The sequence below is a fragment of the Garra rufa genome, chromosome 24, assembly GCF_049309525.1.
Source record: "Garra rufa chromosome 24, GarRuf1.0, whole genome shotgun sequence".
In the NCBI taxonomy this organism is placed as follows: Eukaryota; Metazoa; Chordata; class Actinopteri; order Cypriniformes; family Cyprinidae; genus Garra; species Garra rufa.
This window is the reverse complement of record NC_133384.1, coordinates 11,029,518-11,052,628: the sequence shown is the minus strand read 5'-3', so window position 1 is coordinate 11,052,628 and position 23,111 is coordinate 11,029,518. Positions and strand designations below refer to the sequence as shown.

Here is a 23,111-nt window from a genome sequence, read left to right as displayed (position 1 = left end):
CCAAGCTTTCTGTAAAGATTTGGTTGTGAGTCCTGAACATTGAAAGTGGTTACTCCAATTATTTTGTTGTCTCTCTTTTTTAGTTTTTGTCCAAAAAATATAAAACTCAAAAGTCAACGCACCTGTGGGACACATCTCTGGGATGCTGGATACATAGGGCTCATTAATGAATTCTGGAGCGTTGTCATTGATGTCCTGAACTTTAATGATAAACTCAGACTCCGGTTCAACAGGCTGTTTGGAGCTGCGGTTGATGGCCTGGGCTTGTAGTATATAGAAGGGTTTCAGCTCACGGTCCAGACGTTGTGATAAGTAAATATCACCTGTGTACTCATCAATTTTGAAGATTTCACCAGCTCCTTCACCAGAGAGGATGTACTTGATGGTAAAGTCCCCTGTATCATAATCTGATTTCAGCTGAATGAAAAAAAAACAGGATTTAAAGGAGATTTTGCTAGATAGATCAGCTATACAGTAGTCCACATTTGAAGTGGATCAAAAATGTTATTCAAAGTTGTCCTTAGAGAAGAATGGGTATTGTTTTGGTTTTAGGACAGTTTTGATGGAAGATTTTGATCCACTTCAAATGTTGACTAGTATATATCTCTGTAAATCATTTTATATCAACTAAACCAGGGATTCCCAGTGGGGGGTAGATAAGTAGGTTCCAAAGGGTATGTGAAAACATTTTATATTAGGACATGGGTCAGAAATTAATAACAGCGTATGGCAAAAATACCAGCAACATTATTAAAAATGCCTCAAAATGCAAGAAATGGTGGCACATTTTAGTTTAGTTTATGTACAGCTTCAAAGTGTTTATACCATTTAACCCTCTAGTGCAGTGGTTCTCAATCCTGGTCCTGGGGGACCCCTGCTCTGCACATTTTGCATGTCTCCCTTATTTAACACACCTGATTGAGATCATCAACTCATTAGGAGAGAGATCCATGAACTGAACTAACAAGCTGAAGATCTCAATCAGGTGTGTTAAATAAGGGAGACATGCAAAATGTGCAGAGCAGTGGTCCCCCAGGACCAGGATTGAGAACCACTGCTCTAGTGCTCTTCGGTAATTTTTGTTTTGTTTTTTTACCTCGGAATGGTACGAAATTTGATTCTGATTTTGGCACTTTCTATGTAAACACAAACACACAAAAAACAAACTAAATCATGCTAATGATTTAAAAAGGTTACACAGTCCTGAAAATTTGTCTCCATCAACCGATGTACAACACATTAAAAATACAGCCAGAAGAAGCACTACGTCAGCATTGGTTGCTAAATGCCATTGGCTCTTGTGTGTCTTGTGACCATTTCCATCATGCTAAAGTTAAGTAGTATATTTTGAACGAGATATGTGTCACGCCTCAGACAGAAACAGACGAATAACGACGTAGAAAAACAAAAAGTCTTTAATAATCCAAAGGGAACACAGGAAACACAGGAACACAGGGTGGTAAACAATAACGTCCGACAAGGCATGATGGTAAACACACACATTAAATAGACAGACTGATTAACACTAGAGATCGACCGATATATCGATTTACCAATATTTTTCACGATATTTAAGCATTTTAGCATAATCGGTTATCGGTTTTGTAATATCGGGTTCACCGATAAACGCCGCCATCTTGTGGGTGTTTTGAGAATTACGCGCATGATCGCCATTGCAGCATGGCGTCTGAGGGGAAACAACAACTGCGTGCACAGGTCAAGTATACTTACTTGCTTTGCTATATTTAGTAAACTATATTTAACCTAGCAGCTATTAATGCACAAATTAGATGTGTTACATAAATGACTGATATGTAGTTTATGCAGCTTGGCTCTAAGAAATAAAGACGAACTCACAGAGTCACGCAAGATAATCTCTCAAATCCTGTCACAATAAAGATGTAACTTTGCCTGAATTAAATAATATACAGCCATGAATAGAGCAGTAAAAAACAGGCCTTAAATCTAAGCCCTGGCCCAAAACGCACAGGCTGCCCTTGTCCAACAGCTTCTCAAAAGTTTTGGCCAGAGTCTGACCCGAAGCCTGTCTTTTTTTTCCCACCAAACAGCTAATACTGTTACGTCCATTAAAATAGACAAGATTTGTATTTGATAGAAAGTTTGTTTTTTCGTTTCGTTTTTTTTTTTTTTTATCAGAATAATTTAGAGAAATGTTTGGAGTTTTATTTTGTTTTTTTGTTTTTTAAATATACGTTTTTGTTTTTTAAGACGTGACATCAATATCTAAGCGGTATGTGGTCCACAGTGACTTTACTCAATTTAACCTTTATCAAATCAACACTTGACTAGTCTACAGTACAATACAATCCCCAGATATAAACAAACATCAATATTTCAAAATGTTAGATTTCTAGTTTATTATCACCATCTCAGAACAAAGGCATTTCGAACAAAAATAGAGAGCAGGGCAGCTCTGCTGCGCAAAACCGGAACATGCAAAGTCGCAGTGGTAAAGTAAACGAATAATGAACAAATATATAAGAATAAATAATAATATAGAAAACTTCAAAAACACAACTTTTCCTCGTGGCTGGAAATCTCTATGCGGCGCAGAGTATGTGAGCGGAGTGGAGCGGCAACAATTTCCCCTCCGCGCTCCTTGCATTTAATAATTGCTGTGCTCCCGCTCCACTCCTCGCTCACTGATATCAGAAACACCGCTCCGTGTCAAAAAAAAAATCAGTATGTTTGAAATGTAACAGTCCTGTTAATAAAATAGAATAAAATAAGATAACAGGAGAGCTTCAAACACTGTGTGCAATCTTATTTGTTCCTACCACATGCCAAGCTAATAATTGTCAGCATTAAAAGAGTATAATTGCTGTTTTTTTGCAGTGCAAAGTTTGTAATGAAAATAACAATGCGTTTTCATCAGTTATTTTACCTACAAATCGCTGCATTTATTACAGATTTCTGCTCATTCGAAATCGGATACTATTACATTTGTTTTAATGCATTATTGACAGAGCGATTGCGTGTAAATAAGTGTTACCTGTTTAAATGATGCTTTCACCTGGAAATATTCAGTATCTATAAGGAACAAACCAATTCCTTGTAAACTATAATTTACTGCTCATCCATTGCCGTCATCATCATAGCATTTACATTATTTCTGATCTGAGTGATCCATCTCTATCAAGCTAGCTAAACATGTTTAACATATGAATTCCTGCTTAATATGCAGTTATATTATGGACTGTTGGCATGAATTGTAGGCTACTCATGATGGAGCGGTGGTGGAGCGCTCTTGGAGCGAGTGAAAACCACGACGACCCGACTTTTAAAAAAAATCTGCTTCTCTCTCCATTCAAAATCACACCGCTGCTATCCGCGCTCCACTCACATACTCTGCTATGCGCGAGTTAGGCATCAAATGCGCTCATTAGTAGTCTCGTGAAGTCGGAGTCACGAATGCTAAGATAAACCGTCATGTTCCAATAATGACGTAACTTGCCTGAATTAAATACAGCCACTAATGAGCGTCTATATGCTCATCATTCGTCTCGTGAAGTCGCTTCCATTTTGCTGTTTACTCACCGGGTTGATGCTCATGAAATGCTCCAGCACAGCAACCGCATATAACTTTTTACAAGATACACTAAAACCCCCCGAATTATATTAACATTTACTATATAACCATCATTCTGCTAATAAACATCTTCTAAATAAATATAACTAAGAAATTTAATGCGCTTTGTCAGCATGCATTTCATAATCTAATCGTAATCTTTTTTCAAAAACGTAATTGTGATATAACATTTCAGAAATGCAATAAAAACGATGTTTTGTTTGTTATATTTTAATATTTCAGAATATTACTCTAATATTAAATTATTATTATTAATTATTTTTACTCTAATTAAATTATTATTCACTCTTTAGCCTATAAACAGCTTTATAAACCTAATAAAACTGTAGTTTAAAATGAAGTTACATTTCTGCAAAGTTGATATGAGCTCCTGTGCTTGAAGACAGACATTCTATTTTGCTTATTGGTAATGTTGAGTGTTGCTTCTCATGCTTTTCATAAAATATTTTTATTGTTGTAATATGTATATTAAATTTAACTTGAAAGACTGCTAACATTCAACACTTTTTTTTAAGATGACCAAAATAAAAAATAAATAGTAAAGTGAAGTATGCTGCCCTACAAAGGCAAAAGACCTTAACTCACTAGAGTGTGGAACTGAGAAAAATGACTTTAAAGATTTTTTGTTGTCCAGCCAAATTAATTATAGCTAGGACACTGTAAATCTGGCAATTAGATGTTTTAATAATGCAATTTATCTTCATAAAAAAATCTTGAGCTCAAACTTGACTTTTGACCCCTATTTTTAAGTTACTGTCCTCTGCCTTTGAATTGTATGCAAAAAGTGAGACGTCGTCCCAAGGCAAAGAGCAGTAACTTCCACACTATCAGTATTCAGTTGCTGATTACCATTTACAAAATCATTAGTAACAACTGTATAAAATCTATAGAGATCATGGCATTTATTTTGGATGACTGATAATTACTTATAGCAATCTACTTATTGCTATCCTGTGTTTTGGTTGCATTCTGGTGACGTTATTAATACATTAGACATGAAACAATACTTTGTGGTAAAGAGTATTTTTAATTGGTGTGCATTAACTAACAGGTCGACTGCAGATAGGTCACAGTGAATTACATTAATAAATACAAGATTTTCTAAAGAGTAAAGATCTTCATATTACTAATGAATAAACAATGTATATAATAAAATTTATTTAAAATGTATTTAATACTGCAAGGATATAACAAATCATGTACAAGTAATTAAGTGAACTTTGGAATCCAGTAGGTGGTGCTAAGTCACTGTTTTAAGTGAGACATCGAGTCATTTTTTAACACAGCAAATCGCTGTATTTATGAATGGCTAAATGAATAATTGACTCACGATTTGTTCAGAGCCACAGATTCATTCACAAAAATAGCCTAGCTTATAGGAAGTTGATTGTGAACACCAGCAGACAGGAATAATGCTTCAGAATTCTTGTGGATTGTTGTGGATTAAACATCTCTGATGACATTCACTGCCATGGATTTTATTTGGTTACAAGAAAAGGTAGGATATGGCTTTAATTGTGAAGTTCACTGATTTTATGTGATCATGCTACATGCTATGCTGTCACGGCATTCGTGTCGACTAACGTTAGTTGGTAGCCCTAGACTGTTGAATGAAAATGAGTCATGAAAATAAAAACTTATTGCTGGCAATTTATCTAGTCTTTGCTTGTTTACAGTGCTTTATATGGTGCAGATTGGTATCATATAGTTATGCTATAGGCAGCTAGCAAGCTAAGTGAAGTACATTGCGATCTAATTCTTTTGAATGCATCTTTTGCATTATACAATTTCTTACCTTGAGCTTGATGTCTGCTTGATTAAAAACAACCACTCAACAATATCTTTTATGCAGGTATAGTGTGTGTGAGAAGTGCTTCAGTGACAGAGTTATGACGGTAACGTTAGACAAGCAACATCGTAACTTGAACGCGGCAAACTTTATTGAATGGTACGGTAGTACCATAACTTAATTACAGCGTTTCAAACAAAGCCAAAGAGTGCTAACATGTGTTACGGTGTTCTAACTTCGTTTCTCTAGGGCTTTTGGAAGTTACTGTTAAGACAACGCATTATTGTCTCGAAAAAACAATGAAACTGACTCAAGAGACTTATCCACATGATAAAGGATGTGTTGAATATTCTAAAAATATCAATAACTCATTTTCGACCAAAATCGAAGTTACGGTCTTTTGCCTTTGCATGGCAGTATGGACTTCACTCACTTGAAGATTTTATTTTTGAACAAAAACACTTTAGTAACAGTGCACTTCTTGTAATTTTTGCACTTTCAGAACCCTCTATTTATTGGTGTATAAATAAGAGTTTTGATTTGTATGCAAGGAGGACTGTTAAAAATAAAACGGTTTGTTCTGTTCAGTGGTGGTGTAATCATTGTGTCAAAAACAGAAGTATAATAGTAAATAAATATCGGTTATGAATATCGATTATCGGGCACATAAACATGCAAATAATTGGTATCGGTACTAAAAAATCCATATCGGTCGATCTCTAACACACACAGGTGCAGGTGTTACGGTTTAGCTGGTTACGTGTTATCTGGTGACCAACTTCCTGATTCAGGTCCTCCGCGCCAGATGTGATGGACCGAACGCTGCAGATGCGCCGATTTTGAAAGCACAAACTGACGTGATATTAAGCTGTCTAAAAAACGCACGCTTGCTCATTACATGTTTTTGATATTCTTGTAAAGATGCCAAATTATTGGTATGATCGCCCGTAGCAGCTGAAATACTGAAAATAAACAAAGTCAGTTTGGCACGGGTTTCGAACACGCGATAAAAATAGTCACTATATGAAGCGACAGTAACGAACGCACTGAGCTACCGAGCTGCTTTAATTTTTGGATACAAATCAGGATTTTATTCTCGGCGTGATATGCAGCTGGCTGAATCAAAGAAATGTGCCCGTGTTAACTTGTGACCTGTGTTTACCTGTTATGAAAATGAACATTATATTAAAAGTATATTACAATTTATGGTTTGTGATGTTAAAGTACATTTCATGGAATCCCAGATAACTGTAAATTTGAGGCTACTGCGGTTTAATTACAAACACTATCGTTAAACTATTTACTATAGTAAAAACATGGTATATTTTCTTCAGAGACTAGCTAATGTCTTGTATGATGAATTAATAAAAAATGACGTTATTTACACGTTTTTGCCGTTTTTCTTGTATAAATACTTTGGAAAGTGACTTAAATAGATATGATTTTGTTATAATCAAATGAGATTTTCTAGTGACAAGTAATATTTGTAAGCAGATTTTTAACTGGAAATAACTTCAATTTATTGCAACAGCAAAATTTGATTTTGGCTAGCAAACAAGTTCACACAGGCAACACAGGGTCACAAGTTAACACAGGCAAATTCAAAGAATCATAGACTGAAGCTACCTTATGCCACAGTGTAAATGGGGGTTAATACATATACCAGTTTGGTTAAATAACTCGCTGTGATTGCATCTGCCATATAATACTATGTGCAGTCTATCACATATAGGTTAAAATCCTGTGTCAAGCTTGGTACCACAGTGAGTTATAGTGAAAAAAGACAATGTTTTCCTTTAAAAATATATAAGATATCTTTATGAAGACATGCATGAAGCTTAAATATACTGTGGACTAAGCATCATAGTAATTTTCATTGTGCCCACTTTAAGAATTTTTTTTGTTTTGTTTGTTTTTTTTTTCATTCAAGGGAAGCTTGTGTTGACTGTAGCTTGCATGCATTTTGTGGCACTGTACCATTTAAGTCTATCTTTAAAACAAAAAGTGAATTTAGTGAATTTTTACATAAGTGGGTCTAACTCAACATTGCCAAATGTGATTTGTATGCAATAAAAAAGTCAGGGAATTAACAAATCACTAAATTGGTTAAAATCATAATTTGCATAAAATGTTTTTCCTTTTTTTATTTGACTTTAAACCTGAAAGTGGGCTTAAAGTGTACATGGGCTTAATGGGTACATTTACCCAAGCATTTACATGCAGCTTGTTGTCTACAGAAAAGGCTATATTTTATATACTGTTTACTTAAAAAAAAAAAAAAAAAGCTATCGAACGCAAATCACAATTTAACACGTTTACAAAGTAACATTTATAAGTAGCGTTTCAATTAGAATTTACATTTCATTCAATCAAAAAATCAAGTCACATATTCCCAAAGTATTTATACTAGAAAAACAATGCGGAAATAAGGTCAGGTTTTATATTAATTAAATGAGCTTGTCTCTGAAGAAAATGTATCATCTTTTTACTATAGTAAATAGTTTAACGGTAGCGTTTTCTAATGAAACCACAGTAGACAGACATTTACAGTTCTCTGGGACTCCATGAAACGTACTTTATCATCATAAACCATAAATTGTAATATACTTTTACTATAATATTCGTTTTCATAACAGTAAACACAGGTCACAAGTTCACACGGGTACATTTCTTTGATTCAGCCAGCTGTATATCATGCCGAGAATAAAATTCTGACTTGAATCCAAAAATCCTTGACTAAACTGAAGCAGCTTGGTAGCTCAGTGCGTTCATTACTGACGCTTTACAGCACGACTACTTTTATCGCGTGTTCGAAACCCGTGCCAAACAGATATATTTGTTTAATTTCCGTATTTCAGGTTGTACGCTACGAGCAATCATGCCAATAATTTGTCATCTTTACAAGAATATGAAAAACATGTAATGAGCAAGTGTGCGTTTATTAGACAGTTTAACATCACGTCAGTTTGTGCTTTCAAAATCGGCAAATCTGCAGCGTTCGGTCCATCGACATCTGGCGCGGAGGACCTGAATCAGGAAGTTGGTCACCAGATAACACGGTAACCAGTTAATCCGTAACACAGGCAATGACGGAGAAACCAAAATACACAAAACAGCGAAGGAGAATGATGGGTGAAACCAACTCAAAAGTCCAGGTGTGTGACAGTATCTCCCCCTCCCGGAAGGCGTGTCCTCACGCCAATAAACAGAGAAAACAATATACACAGTCTAGGTGGGGGCTTCGGCGGAGGACGGACTCCCGAGGGCAAATAATGGAGTCCAGGGTGGTGACGGAATAATCCAGGGAGGTGATGACAGAGGGAGAAGCCCAGGAGGAGACTGGAGGGATCTGAAGCAGGAGGAGCCAGGTAAGACCCAGACCGCAGCCATGATGGAACCCTACGGTGGAGCCAATGGAGGGAGTAGCCATGGTGGAGCAAGGCTGACGACTCCAGGGGGCCAACCGACAGAGGTGGAGCTGGTGGCGGTGGAGCCCGAGGCGGAGACGGAGAGCCGATGATCCTGGGCGACACCGAGGATCCGGAGGGCCAAGGCGGAACCCAAGGCTTTGGCGACCAAGGCGAAGGCGGAGATCCAGAGCTCCACGGCAGAGCCGGAGTGACAGAAGACCGAGGCTGTGTCCGCGGGAGGGAGGAGGTACACAAAGCTGGGGGGACGGAGCGACAAGGCGCAGCCGGAGGAGTACAGTCCCGAGGCGAAGGTGGAGCGACAACTGACCGGGGCGGAGCCTGAGGGATGATGGAGCCCGGTGGAGCTGGTGGACCGACGGTGGAGACGACGGAGCTGATAGCCGGGGTGGAGCCACAGGGTCGGAGGGCCGAGGCGGAGTCCTGGACTCTGAGGCTGGAGGCGAAGATGAGGGATCCTCTAGCCATGACACCAATGGAGACTGGCAGACCTGCGGCGAACCCACTGCACAGATGGCCGGAGTGGAACCGGCGAGATACTCCATGGAACAGGTGGGGAATGAGGATCGGTTTCTCACCAGTGTCCACTCCACAAACATGGCGAAATTGGATTGAGGTCCATCCATTGACCACGGCGCTCTGCATGACGCGTTTAGGCTTGCGTCATAAAATGCACAGAGCGCGCCATCCGGGTAGCTGGTGGTGTGAGCTACAAGCTGGAACATGATGGTACAACCCTCGAGCGGTAAGTCCCCCTGCTTCAGCTGAAGGAGGATGAATTCTGGACGAATTAGAGGATTCATGGTGAACACAATGGAAACAAAAGACTGAAAACAGATTGATAAACAACACTGTTGGGAAACGCAGGAAAACTGTTTCGGTCGGACGTTCTGTCATGCCTCAGACAGGAACAGACGAACAATGACGTAGAAAAAACAAAGTCTTTAATAGTCCAAAGGGAACACAGGAAACACAGGAACACAGGGTGGTAAACAACAACGTCCGACAAGGTTTGATGGTAAACACACACATTAAATAGACAGACTGATTAACACACACAGGTGCAAGCAATGTGGGAGAAACCAAAATACACAAAACAGCGGGAGAGAATGATGGGTGAAACCAACTCAAAAGTCCAGGGGTGTGACAATATTACTGCATTAATGGAGTGGCACAATTTTCCGCCATTAAATCAATATGTTTCACACGGAGTAGCACCACACACCTTTTGATTGCTGAGGATTAGAAATGTGATATTGTCTTCTTGTCTTATAGGTAATAGAAAAGTTGAGGGTGGATAGGAACCAGGAGTCAGAGTTCTCAGGACAAGGAGACTAGAAATCTACACAGAGGTAGGTAGTCACAAGTATGTAGCACATTCAATGTTTAGCCAGTCCTAGTCATAGACCAGACAACAAAGGTGTGATGTGTGGGTTTATATCAAGGTTAGAAGGTCAAATAATTGATCTGCCAGTCAAATGGCAGATTCCTTCATCTGGTCCATGGATATGCCACATTGATGGAATTGACAATTCTATGCCTCGAGAAACAAATTGCACCCACGTAGCTTCTTCAGGACCTCTGTAACATGACGCAGATGTTTGTCCAAACTCTGGGAGTAGATGAGGATGTCATCGATGTAGACCAGCATAAACTTGTAGAGAAACTCCTGAGGCACCTCATGCATGTAATCCTGAAATATGGAGAGTGCAGTAGACCAGCCCATATGGCCCCATACAATAATCCAATAGTAGTGGCCTGTAGAGGTCACAAAAGCTTTTTTCCAGTCATCATCCTCGCATTTCTGGATGAGGCTGTAGGCGTTACGGAAGTCCTGCTTCATAAAGATATGAAGAGCCTCGAAGATGTTCCAGACTTGCTGTGACGAGAAAAGAGGTAATGCAACTTAATGGTGATCTTTCTCAAGCCTCCGTTCTTTTTAGCAAGAAAGCGGGACCCCTCAATTTCACCAGCAATGTAAAAATTGAAAAAAAAATATATATATTTCACGAAACGGCCCGACGAGGCACGATCAAGCCACAGAAGTGACACTGGAAATGTGACTGGCCCTGACACGCACTAGCATGATTGCTTGTGGCCCGAAATTGCAAACGCTAATGAAACAGTTCATTAGCACAGATGCAGTAATGACAGAAAGCAGACGATTGAAAGATCACATCCAGAGAAGCACTGAAGATTCCAGATAATTGAGTTGCACCGCACACATACCTTGTGATAACTGTGATATTGTCTTCTTGTTACAGGTAATGGAGAAGATAAATGAGTATGGGAACCAGGAGTCAAAGATCTCAGAAGAAGGAGCCTGAAGATCTACACTGAGGTAGGTAATCACAGGTAAGAAGCACATTCATTGTTTAGGCAGTCCTAGTTGTAGACCGGACAAAGATGATGGGTGCAGGTTTTTTAACATGGGTGACAGATAATTGATGATGGTCCAGGTGGGAATGGTTAGAGTTCTGAGGAAGGTGAATGGTGAGATGAAGGGAAGGTGGAACCTGGATTCCATGACAGCGAGGAGCACCAGAGGGTTAATCTTAGTTTGGTTTACCTTGTTTCAAAATTATATAAAAATGGGTAAAACATTGCTTACGTTCTTTACTGAAATAATTGCCAACATCTTTTCTCAAACTCACAATAATAATATTAAATATAGCTGCAAGCAGCAATTACGGGGCCAAGCACTCAAAGCGGAAAATGAGGAGCTAAGGATGGCAAGAATAGCAGACCAACTGCAACAATAAGTAAAATAAAGCAATTTTAAGATGATTTTAGTCAAAACGACAGAAAAATGATGTAGAACGCCTACTGATATGATTTAATAGCTTATTACTTTTGACCAACAGGTTGCGCTGTTATCAGATCGATGTGGTGTGTTTAGTGTGAGGTGACAAACGTACACACAAAGTTTGGTGTCATTATGTCAAAGTTTTCCAAAGATAAAGCCTCAGAGTCATTTTCACATCAAGCCTAAAATTTATAGAGGCACTGTACAAAAACGGTTTCATCTATCAACATGAAATCCATAAATTTTTGTCAGCACAGTCTGAAGATGATCTGACTCGATTTTGGTGAAAATCGGACGAACGGTCTAGGACTAGTTTGAAAAAGTAGATTTTCAACATAAATAAAAATGGCGGACAGGAAGTTTGGCCAACTGTGGAATAATTGGTATCTATGTTGTCGGCATGACCCAAGGAATATTTTGAGACCAGTTTCATTACAATAGGCTAATGCTATCTACAGTTATTAGCATTTTTGATCATTTTAAAACTAATGGTTAATGAATGCTTCATTACTCTTGACCAATAGGTGGCGCTGTTACCAAATTAATGTGATGTAATCAGTGTGAGGTGGTAATGCCTCATACCAAATTTGGTGCAAATATCTCAAAGCTTTGCAGAGATACAGCTTCCGATGTGCATTGGCATCTTTCCAGCAAATTCGTTGATGCGTGAAATGAAAACGGTTTCGAATATCGACACAAAATCCATAACTACTTGTCAGCGTGGTCTGAAGATGATCCGAGTCAAATTTGGTGAAAATCTGACTAACGGTCTAGGAGGAGTTCGAAAAAGTAGGCTTTCTACATTCATTAAAATGGCGAACAGGAAGTTAGGCCAATTTTGGCATAATTGGTATCAATGTTCTCGGCCTGACCCAAGGAACATTTTGAGATCACTTTTATTACAATAAGCCATTTTTTACAGAAGTTATTAGCATTTTTCAAAATTTCGTTATAACTTTTGACCACAAGGTGGCGCTGGCCCCAAAATTTTTATGTACATTCAGGGCATGGTGCCGAACATTTTTGTAATTATTGTCGAAACGATACGGTAATCCGTTCTCAAGATACAGCATTTTAAAGCTAAATTCAAAATGGCCGACACCCAAAATGGCTGACATGGGAAAATTGAATATGGTTCGACTCGGAATGCTCCTCTGAATCTAACGGGACGAGTTTCGAGATTTTTGGCCAAATCACTAAGAAGTTATAAGCAAATATAGCCAATTTTCATATCTCCTGACCACTAGGTGGCACTGTGATGAAACACCGAATGTAGCCTCAGGTCATGCTTGTCATAACACACACCAAGTTTGGTCTCAATATTCCAAAGCGTTACGGAGATATGGCCTCACTTCCATTTTTGGACGCTTTTCGTACAATCAATTAGCGCATTATTCAAGAACGGTTTGTCCAATCAACTTGAATTCCATAAATTTTTGCCTGCATGGTCTGAAGATGATCTGAGCCATTTTTGGTGAAAATCCGACAAACCGTCTAGGACGAGTTCGAAAAAGTAGGTTTTACAAACAATTAATTACAGAAAAAAAACTAATCCTTACGATTTTTGAAATGTGGTGTTCATTCGACTCGGCATGACCCAAGGATTCAGAGAAAATTGGAATTTTTGGCTTACGGTTCAAAAGTTATTAGCAAAAAGAAAGTGAAAGTTTGGACAAGTGGTGGCGCTAGAGAGTTTGAGATAGAGACTCCAAACTTACTATAGTTAATGTTGAGACTGCCCTCTATCAGTGTGCCCAATTATACAACTTTCCCGCAAGCGGTTCTATGGGCTGCCATAGACTTGCGGCGGAAGAATAATAATAATAAGAAACAGAACGAAAACAATAGGTGCCTACGCACCTTCGGTGCTTGGCCCCTAATTATTTCAATATTTTATTATTGCAATCTAATATCATAAAATACTAAAAGTGGTATTTATTATTATTAATATTATTATTTTATTTGGTGTTAAATAAAATAGCTGTTACTGTCAGTCTGACACAGAATTAAGGAGCTTAAGGAGATAATTCAAGTTATACCTGACCAATCTTCCTTGGTGTTGGGTCTTCTTCTTCAACAAATATCTGGCTCCAAATCCAGCCTCGTCTCACTCTCAGTTGGGACCCACGAGAGATTTTACTTGAGCGGATCTCATGCTGTTTTTTGGAGATTATAAAGTCACCCCCTAGCCAGCCAGGCATGATGGAGATCATGAGAAGCACATGAAGAGCAGAACAGTTGTCCATTGTTGAGAAGTTCTTTGAAACAGTGTTTCATTTAATCTTAGGGCTGGATATCATGGTGACGATGCCATGGGAGGAGATGGACTCAAACAGGACATGTGGCAATACTCCATTTGAAGGAAATGATGACTTTTCTGTTATTGGGAAACAGGAAAGAGATTGTTAGAGTGATTTTTAGGGTTGTGGTGAACGTGAGCTGAATTATTTGATAGACTGAACTTTTGGGGTCAATCTGGGGCACAAATAATCTATTAGAGTGAGAATTCTGGGTAATCATAAGACCAAGTTTGATCTGTTTTTATTTTCTGCTCTGATTTTGAGGAACAGTATTTCTAAAAGGTTTAAGCATGTATTTATATTTTATTTATTATAATGTGTATAACAGAGCTTATAATACTCTTATTGGCAGTTATAACCATACTCAACCAAAATTCTTAATTACCAAAAATTCAAGGGGTAGACCTTTTTTTGTGCATGGATAAACAATTTATAATAAACACTATAATATTCCATTAAAATAAGAAGGAAAACATAGAACTGTCAGCTGTGATTCCATGGGGATATTACTGAATTCTTAACCAAATCCATGAAGTCTGGCCTTTTCTTGACAGCTGACTATGTGATGAAGTTGCAAGTTTTTATACATACTTTTTCAACAGTCAGGTTTGTCTTTAAAAAATCTGGGCCCGTATTCTTAAAGCTTCTAAGAATCCTCTCAGAAAGCTCCTAATTTATCTTAAAAATTCCTACGTAGAAGTCTTAGCTTAAGAGTGATTCAGGACCAATCTAAGAGCAACTCTGAGCAAAGAAAAGACAAAACCTTTTTATCTTAGTGTGGAGGCGGGGTTGACCTCCTGTGTTCCTGCCTACCGGCCTCCAGGCGCCCAGCCTCCCCTTTAGATGTTATACGGCGCGAGACGCACCTTTTTGGAGAGGGGGGTATTGTCAGGATCATGGACTAGTATTCTGTGTTTTCCTAGTGTTTTTTCCCCCCTGTTGTTCTATTGTTTTGGTTTATTCCTGTCTCCTTCTTTTGTTCAGTTTGCCTTGGTTTCCCCTTATGCCCATATTTGGACTTCCCCCTCGTTACCTTGATTGTGTACACCTGTCTTGTTAAGTTGCCACTCCCCTTTGCTTCTGTTTAAAGTTTCTGTTGTTTGTTCCTCATTCCCCTTGTCCGGTCTTAAAGTTACATCGAGTTGTTGAATTCCTGGTTTTCTGTTTATTGTTTTAATAAATATGTGTTTGTTTATACTCCTGGCTTCTGCGAGTTTCCCTCTGGCTCCACACCCCCAGCAACCGTGACATACGGGCCCTGAACTAATATTTTCCCCTAACTAAAATTATGTCTTAGAATATATTTTAGGCAGATAAAAGTCACAATAGCTTCTCACTCAGGCTGTTAGCTGCTATTTTACCAAAAATTGTACTTACATCTTGCAAATCAAAGGCAGGCATCCAAGGTTAGCAAAAAAGCACAACACAGCAACATACTGGTGAGAAACCAAGGCTGTTTTCTTTAACTACATGTCAATGGATGAGAGGCTTTAGTACACTGAATTAAGTATGCTGGGTTTTGTTTGTTTGTTTGTTTGTTTGTTTATCAAAAACAGCTTATCACTTAGTGACATGAAGTGACAGCCTGTCAACTAATCTTTAATGTGCTTGCCAAGAAATATTTATAATAAATGATTATAAATTATGATTATAATTATAACAGACGTGACTGGCAGTTTTATGACATGAAGGATTCCATTTGCTGTATTACTCCTGTTGAAAATGTTGGACTTTCTTCCCAGGTGGAGCTGTGGAGTTTGGAATCTCCTTTTATAATTAAGTCTGACACAAGTCACTGACATTTGTCATTACTGCTGCAAATATATGCTGTAAAGTACTTAGCTTGTCAATTTCTGACTACAGGTGGAAAAGATGATCTGTGCATAATGATATTCTATTACAGACCATTTCCTCAAAGAGAGCTAATATTTGTTTATGATAATAGTGATTTAAAACATTTTTTTTTTCAGGATACTGTATTTTAAAGATAATTAAGTAAAATCAAGATAAGCAGATCTTTATTGGACAGGGTTTAAACTATTTTTTAGAATTAAAAATTTTAAAAGGCGTTTCTTATGCTTACCGAGGCTAAATGATTTTAATAACAATAGTCTAAAAATTTTAAATATTATGACATTTGAATTAAAGTTTTTTTTTTAGTATTATTTAATATATTTTAAAATGTAATTTATTACTGCGATGCAAAGCTGAATTTTCAGCATTACTCCAGTTGCCAGTGTTGCATGATCCTTCAGAATCTATTCAAATTTGATTTCTAATGATATCCGTATTCATAATATTTGTCCATGCTACGTATGTCACACCCCCATTGGACTGTTTGTGTTGATTTCGCCCTTTTGTGCCCATATATGGTTTTCCTGTTCCTGTCTTCATCAAGTCATTATTAGTTAATCACCATCACCATTTTGTGTATCATTATCTACCCTTTGTAGTACCCTATACAGTTCACAGTTGTTTGTCCGGACACAAGGTTATGTTCGTGTGTGTCTTCCAGCCCTCTATTTGTGAATTTGCTTATTGTGAATATTATTGAAAGATTTGTCATTGCATTTAGTCTTTGTGCACCTCCTTCTACACGCGATTGTTACAACATATGCCTTTTCAAGTAACATTAACGTTAACAAATGTTATGTTGGGATTACTATTTGTATATGTCATGTTTACTGTGTGTGTCTTTAAAGATGGATTCTGGATCTCTGATTTGTAAAAAAAAAAAAAAAAACATGATGAAAAGACAAAATAAACCTCTCAGAGTTAAATGCATTCTATTGCTTTATGCTGAAGCACAATGCCATTTTGACTTTTATCACATCTTTGCATCACTCACGTTATAAATCCAAAATGCTTTTCCCAGTCAGCTAGCTCTACTGAAAACATATAGACTTATATTTATATATTTTAATGTTTAGTATTTTAAACTGAGAAGACACAACTGAAAATTGTCAAACTTAATTCCTATCCTATCATACTGTCAAATCTTCAGCATACTTTAATTAGTCATTAGGGGAATCATCATGTTGTGATGTGTTGTTTGTTTGTTATGCATCATGGGCAATGACACCCTGTGTTTTTCAAGTGTAACTACATTTAAAAAAAGACATTTTTGCATTTAAAACTCTTTTTAAAGGTAATATGGGAAAAAAGTTCACATTTTGAGTACATTAAATAGAATAATTGCATTTTTTAAGCATTTAATAACTGTTTTTTTATATTTAGATGTGTTTATGTGAAATAATATTAAACTATATGAGTTTAAGTATCTGTTAATGAGTTTAAAGTAACACATACAATCCAGATGTTTATCAATATGTAATGGTGATGTTTTTGAACAAAGTGTCAAGTATATAGACATATTCAAAAAGCATCTGAATACTAATTCTAAAGTCCTTGTAAATTTTCAGATTTAATAGGTTAAAGCTCACCTGTATCTCTGAACAATATCAGCAACTCTCTCCAAATCCCCATCAGGCTTTCCTCAGTAGTTAACACAATTTTGATAACTGTTAACTGGTCACCTACTGCAGTGCTAATATTCACTGCTCTCAAAATGGTTTGTCCCTCCAATGACCACCTCCCATTTCTCCCCCATTTGTCTTTTTTCCTCATACATTCTGGAGGAGAGCAAACAGTACTTGTATTGTCAGAGCACAGTGACACACACACACCATTCTTCTTCATGCAAACAGCCTAGACCAGTGGCTACACATCTCAAACCTCTGTTTCCAACAATACAGCATTTATTAGCTTTATCCCGCTGCAGACCAGCAGTACATTCATCTGAGTGTGAAAAGTTCCAGAGACTGAAAGGAAGAATGTTTCTGACATTTAAATGGCCCATGAGCCCCTTTTTCCTTATTAACCCACAAGTATTATGACACCACGTTCAAAAACATGAACGAACATACCAAAACATTCTTTTTTTTTTTCTTTATAATAAGTTAAACAACAAGTTTTACATTTGATGAACATAAGATTATTGAGTCCCTGAATGGGAAGGTGGGTGGTGGGGGTAAATAATTAATATATCATCTAAGTGGATGCTGCACACTGGTGGTGGTTGAGGAGAGATCCCCCATATGATTGTAAAAAGCTTTGGGTGTACGGCAATACACAATGAAAGTGCTATATAAATGCCTCATTCATTCATTTATTCATTCATTCATTAATGATTAACCACCATTAATGATTAACCAATCATTAACAGCTTATATAAATATTATTAATATTTTTTGTCTTGTCCCCATTATCGTTTGGAAAACCTAATTCTAAGATAAGTTTATTCAATATCGTAATGTGGGGTTTGGGTTTTGTTTCTTGTTCATTGTTTTCATGTCTTTTATTTTGATATTTTTCCTTGTCATGGTTCCTGTCATGTGATTCCCTTGCCCTCATGTTAACCAGCTATTGGTTTCTTTGTTCAATAGGTGTGTTCGAATTGAACCACAGCTGCAGACGGCAGTCAACGAGATCAGCCGGTTGCAGTCAGGGGCGGAGTTGAAAACGGAAACGTGAAGTCGGACAATTTCTGCTCTCGGTAGTGACGATGTGTTTGTGTACTCTATCGCAGATGAAGTGAATAAAATGCAATATTTTTCAAATACATAGACGTTTCAGAAACGTTTTCATGAGCAACAGAAAGACTTTTAATATACTGCTTACCACAGCGCCATCTGTTCAAGAATAAAGTTCAACATAATCATATACTATTTAAATACTAATACAGTGGGGGTATACACCGCGTTCCAAATTATTATGCAAATTGTATGTAAGTGTCATAAACACACAGTTTTTTGTTTTTCAATTAAACTCATGGATGGTATTGTGTCTCATGGCTCTTTGGATCACTGAAATGAATCTCAGACACCTGTGATAAATAGTTTGCCAAATGAGCCCAATTAAAGGAAAAGTACTTAAGAAGGATGTTCCACATTATTAAGCAGGCCACAGGTTTCAAGCAATTATGGGAAAGAAAAAGGTCTCTCTGCTGCCGAAAAGCGTCAAATAGTGCAATGCTTTGGACAAGGTATGAAAACATTTAGATATTTCACGAAAACGTAAGCGTGATCATTGTACTGTGAAGAGATTTGAGGCTGATTCAGAGCACAGACAGGTTCGTGCAGGTAAAGGCAGAATGAGGAAGGTTTCTGCCAGACAAATTCATCAGATTAAGAGAGCAGCTACTAAAATGCCATCACAAAGTAGCAAACAGGTTTTTAAAGCTGCTGGTGCCTCTTGAGTCCCGCGAACATCAAGGTGTAGGATCCTCCAGAGGCTTGCAGTTGTGCATAAACCTACTATTCGGCCACTCCTAACTAATGCTCACAAGCAGAAACGGTTGCAGTGGGCCCCAGACATACATGAAGACTCATTTTCAAACAGTCTTGTTTACTGATGAGTGTTGTGCATCTTTGGATGGTCCAGATAGATGGAGTAGTGGATGGAACATGTCCCAACAAGGCTGCGACCACAACAAGGAGGTGGGGTTTTTGGCCGGAATCATAGGGAGAGAGCTGGTTGGCCCCTTTAGGATCCCTAAAGGTATTAAAATGACCTCAGCAAAGTATGTCGAGTTTTTGACTTACTACTTTCTTTCATGGTACAAAAAGAAGAACTGTGCCTTCCGTAGCAAAATCATCTTCATGCATGACAATGCACCATCTCATGCTGCAAATAATACTTCTGTGTCATTGGCTGCTATCTGCATAAAAGACGAGAAACTCATGGTGTGGCCACCATCCTCCCCTGACCTCAACCAGATTGAGAACCTTTGGAGCATCCTCAAGCAAAAGATCTATGAGGGTGGGAGGCAGTTCACATCAAAACAGCAGCTCTGTGAGGCTATTCTGGCATCCTGCAAACAAACTCAATCAGAAACTCTCCAAAAACTCAAAAATTCAATGGATGCAAGAATTGTGATAGCGATATCAAAGAAGGGGTCCTATGGTAAGATGTAACTTGCCCAGTTAGGATGTTTTTGATTGAAATAGATTTAGATTTCAGTAAATATGACCACCTAATGCTGCAAATTCAGCAAATGCCCATTTTCAGTTCTTTACAACCTATACAATGTTTTAACTCTGTTGTGCATAATAATGTGGAACAGTGCATTTTCAGTTTTTTATTTTTGAAATAAATATTGTTATCATTAGGAGGTTTGTTCAATAAAATTCGAATTATACCCTAATGGTTGATGACTTAAAAATTATACTGACTGTCATTTGCATTGACTAATTATGAAAACCAGAGAAAGATATCATTTGCATAATAATTTGGAACGCGGTGTATATATATATATATATATATATATATGCTTTATCCATGTTTTATGATAAACGTGACTTAATATAACATTGTGACTACAGTAAAAGCTTTTGCTGTTCTAACAGATGTTGTGGCCATTATTGGAATAAAAAAAAGTTAGAATAAACCCGAAACACACGTGATTTATGTCATGCCGTGAATCTGGCCAATCATGAAACAGCTGTGTCGTCATCAGAGGTCTTGCAGTCGCTCTAAATAAACTGCAGCGGCTGAGTTAGCCGGATGGTCTCGAATCGCTATCGCGGTACTTTGATGCCACTCATGACAGTCACCTGCTGTCGGTGCCATCTCAAGTCGGACAACATTTCTAACCGGCATGCGCTTTTTCAAGTCAGAATTTGATCAATCTGTGCACCGACAGAGGCGGAGCAGGTGGTGGTAGAGCCCGAGGTGGAGACGGAAAGCCGATGGTCATGGGTGACACCGAGGATCCAGAGGGCCAAGGTGGAGCCCAAGGCTCTGGCGACCAAAGTGAAGACGGAGATTCCAGGGTCCACGGCGGAGTCAGAGCGACAGAGGGCCGAGGCTGTTCCCACGGGAGGGAGAAGGTCCACAGAGCCGGTGGGACAGAGCAACGAGGCACAGCCGGAGGAGTGAAGTCCAGAGGCGAAGGTGGGGCGACGACTGACCAGGGCAGAGCCGGAGGGACGGTGGAGCTGGTGGACTGACGGGCGACGGTGGAGACGAGGGAGCTGAGAGAAGGGGTGGAACCGCAGGGTCGGAGGGCCGAGGCGGAGTCCAGGACTCAGAGGCTGAAGGTGGAGATAAGAGATCTTCCAGCCATAACGCCGATGGTGATTGGCAGACCCGCAGGGAACTCACCACACAGATGATGAGCTGAGGGTAGGAGTAATATGACTGTAAGACTCAGGTAAGAAGGGGAGGGTGGGTGGGAAATTACAGTCCATGATTATATTCCCCAGATCCATATTTTGCTCACCCTCAGCGGTGGTGCAGTGGTTGATGTTGTTCTCACGCTCCACTGACATCTCCGCCGTCACGGTTATAGTGGCCGGCTCTCGCACCTGATCAGACGGTCCATGCAGCTCTGTCGGGGTGGCTGGCTGGGTTCTGGGTCTGGAGTGGTACTGGCGAGATTCTCCATGGAACAGATAGGGAACGAGGGTCTGTTTCTCACCAGTGTCCACTCCACAAACGCGGCGAAATTCGCTCGAGGGCCGTCCTCAGACGACTGGCGCTCTGCATGACGCGTTGAGGCTTGCGTCATAGAATGCACAGAGCGCGTCGTCCGGAAACGAGAAAAAAAAACGGGGTCTTTCTGTCACGATTCAGACAGGAACAGACGAACAACGACTTAAAATAACGAACAGTTTAATAAAAATCCAGGAGAACAACGGGAAACACAGGAGCACGGGGAAGTAACATTAAAGACTGACAAGCAACAAAGCAAAGACACAAACTTATAAAGACACAATGATTGGGATACACAGGTGTGCGAAATTAGGCAGGAACCAAAACACATAGAACAGCGGGGGAGATGGGAGAAACCAAACTAAATAGTCCAGGGGTGTGACAACTTTAGTCTTATTGAAGAGCAGTGTTGATTTAGGACAGGAGTTCTCAACTCTGGCCCTCGAAGTCCATTTTCCTACAGAGTTTAGCTCCAACTCTAATCAAACACACAAGCTAATCAAGTTCTTCATCATTACTAGAAAGTTACAGGCAGGTAAGTTTGATCAAGGTTGGAGGTAAATTCTGATTTAGGATTTCCACAAATTCTTCCCCTGTGCCTTCCCATACCCCCCACACATCATCTAAATACCTCCAGTAATGTGTTGGTACTTTCCTGCATTTGCATACGCAGGAGCGAATCTGTTGCCCATGGCAGTGCCTTTGATTTGCAGATAAAATCTCCCATCAAACTCAAAGTCATTCTTAGTCAGACTTAGCTCCAGTAATCTTACAATTGCTGCTTCTGGTCTATTCTCATCTGGGTATCTCTCAAAGCATCTTTTTACTACGGCCAAACCCTTTTTCGTCTCAGTATTAGTGTACACTCTCTCAATGTCCATGGAAAAGAGCTTAACCCCCTTTCCTAGTTTTAATCCCTTTACCTTCTCTAAGAAATCATAAGTATCTTTAATATAAAGATAGGGCTAGCCGTGGCCTAATGGTTAGAGAGTCAGACTTGTAACCCAAAGGTGTTACTGAGGTGAATCCCTTGAGCAAGGCACCCTAACCCTAACCTTCGGGGACTTGACAGTTCTTAGGTTCCTAACCCGAATTTACAGTGAATGGTCTTCTTATTACATTTACATTTACATTTACATTTATTCATTTAGCAGACGCTTTTATCCAAAGCGACTTACAATTGGGAATACAACAAATGATTCATCCTAAGGAGGCAGATCGACATAGGAAGTGCTCAAAAATACCATATGTCAGGCGTTGTCAGATGAGTACGGGCTAGAAAGGGAAGATCAGGAAAGAGAGGAGAAGAATTTTTTTTTTTTTTTTTTATTGAGTCAGATAGTGTCGAAAAAGATGGGTTTTCAGCAGTCGCTTGAAGACAGTAATGGAGTCAGCGTTTCGGATGGGGGTGGGAAGATCATTCCACCAGGCAGGGACATTGAAGGAGAATGTTTTGGAAAGTGATTTCGTGCCTCTCTGTGGTGGTACAATAAGGTGTCTTTCACTAGAGGATCTCAGACTTCTGGAGGGAGTGTAGATGCGTAGCAGTGAATGGAGGTGGGCCGGTGATGAGCCGGTGGCTGTCCTATAGGCCAGCATCAGTGTCTTGAATTTGATGCGTGCTGTAACCGGTAGCCAGTGCAGGGATATGAAGAGAGGTGTGACATGGGCCTTCTTGGGCTCA

At 39.0% G+C, this 23,111-nt stretch overlaps 1 protein-coding gene across 1 annotated transcript in view; it reads right to left on the bottom strand.

The window, feature by feature from the left end:
- Nucleotides 1-17,489, bottom strand: part of cdh19 (cadherin 19, type 2) — an 81,245-nt gene extending 63,756 nt beyond the window's left edge. The window contains exons 1-3 of the mRNA XM_073830439.1: nucleotides 17,377-17,489; nucleotides 13,673-14,010; nucleotides 123-417 (exon numbers count right to left, since the gene is read on the bottom strand). Coding sequence (XP_073686540.1) covers nucleotides 123-417; nucleotides 13,673-13,879 — 502 coding nt within the window. The 5' untranslated portion in view covers nucleotides 13,880-14,010; nucleotides 17,377-17,489. The remainder of the gene's footprint in view (nucleotides 1-122; nucleotides 418-13,672; nucleotides 14,011-17,376) is intronic.
- Nucleotides 17,490-23,111: the final 5,622 nt, after the last annotated feature.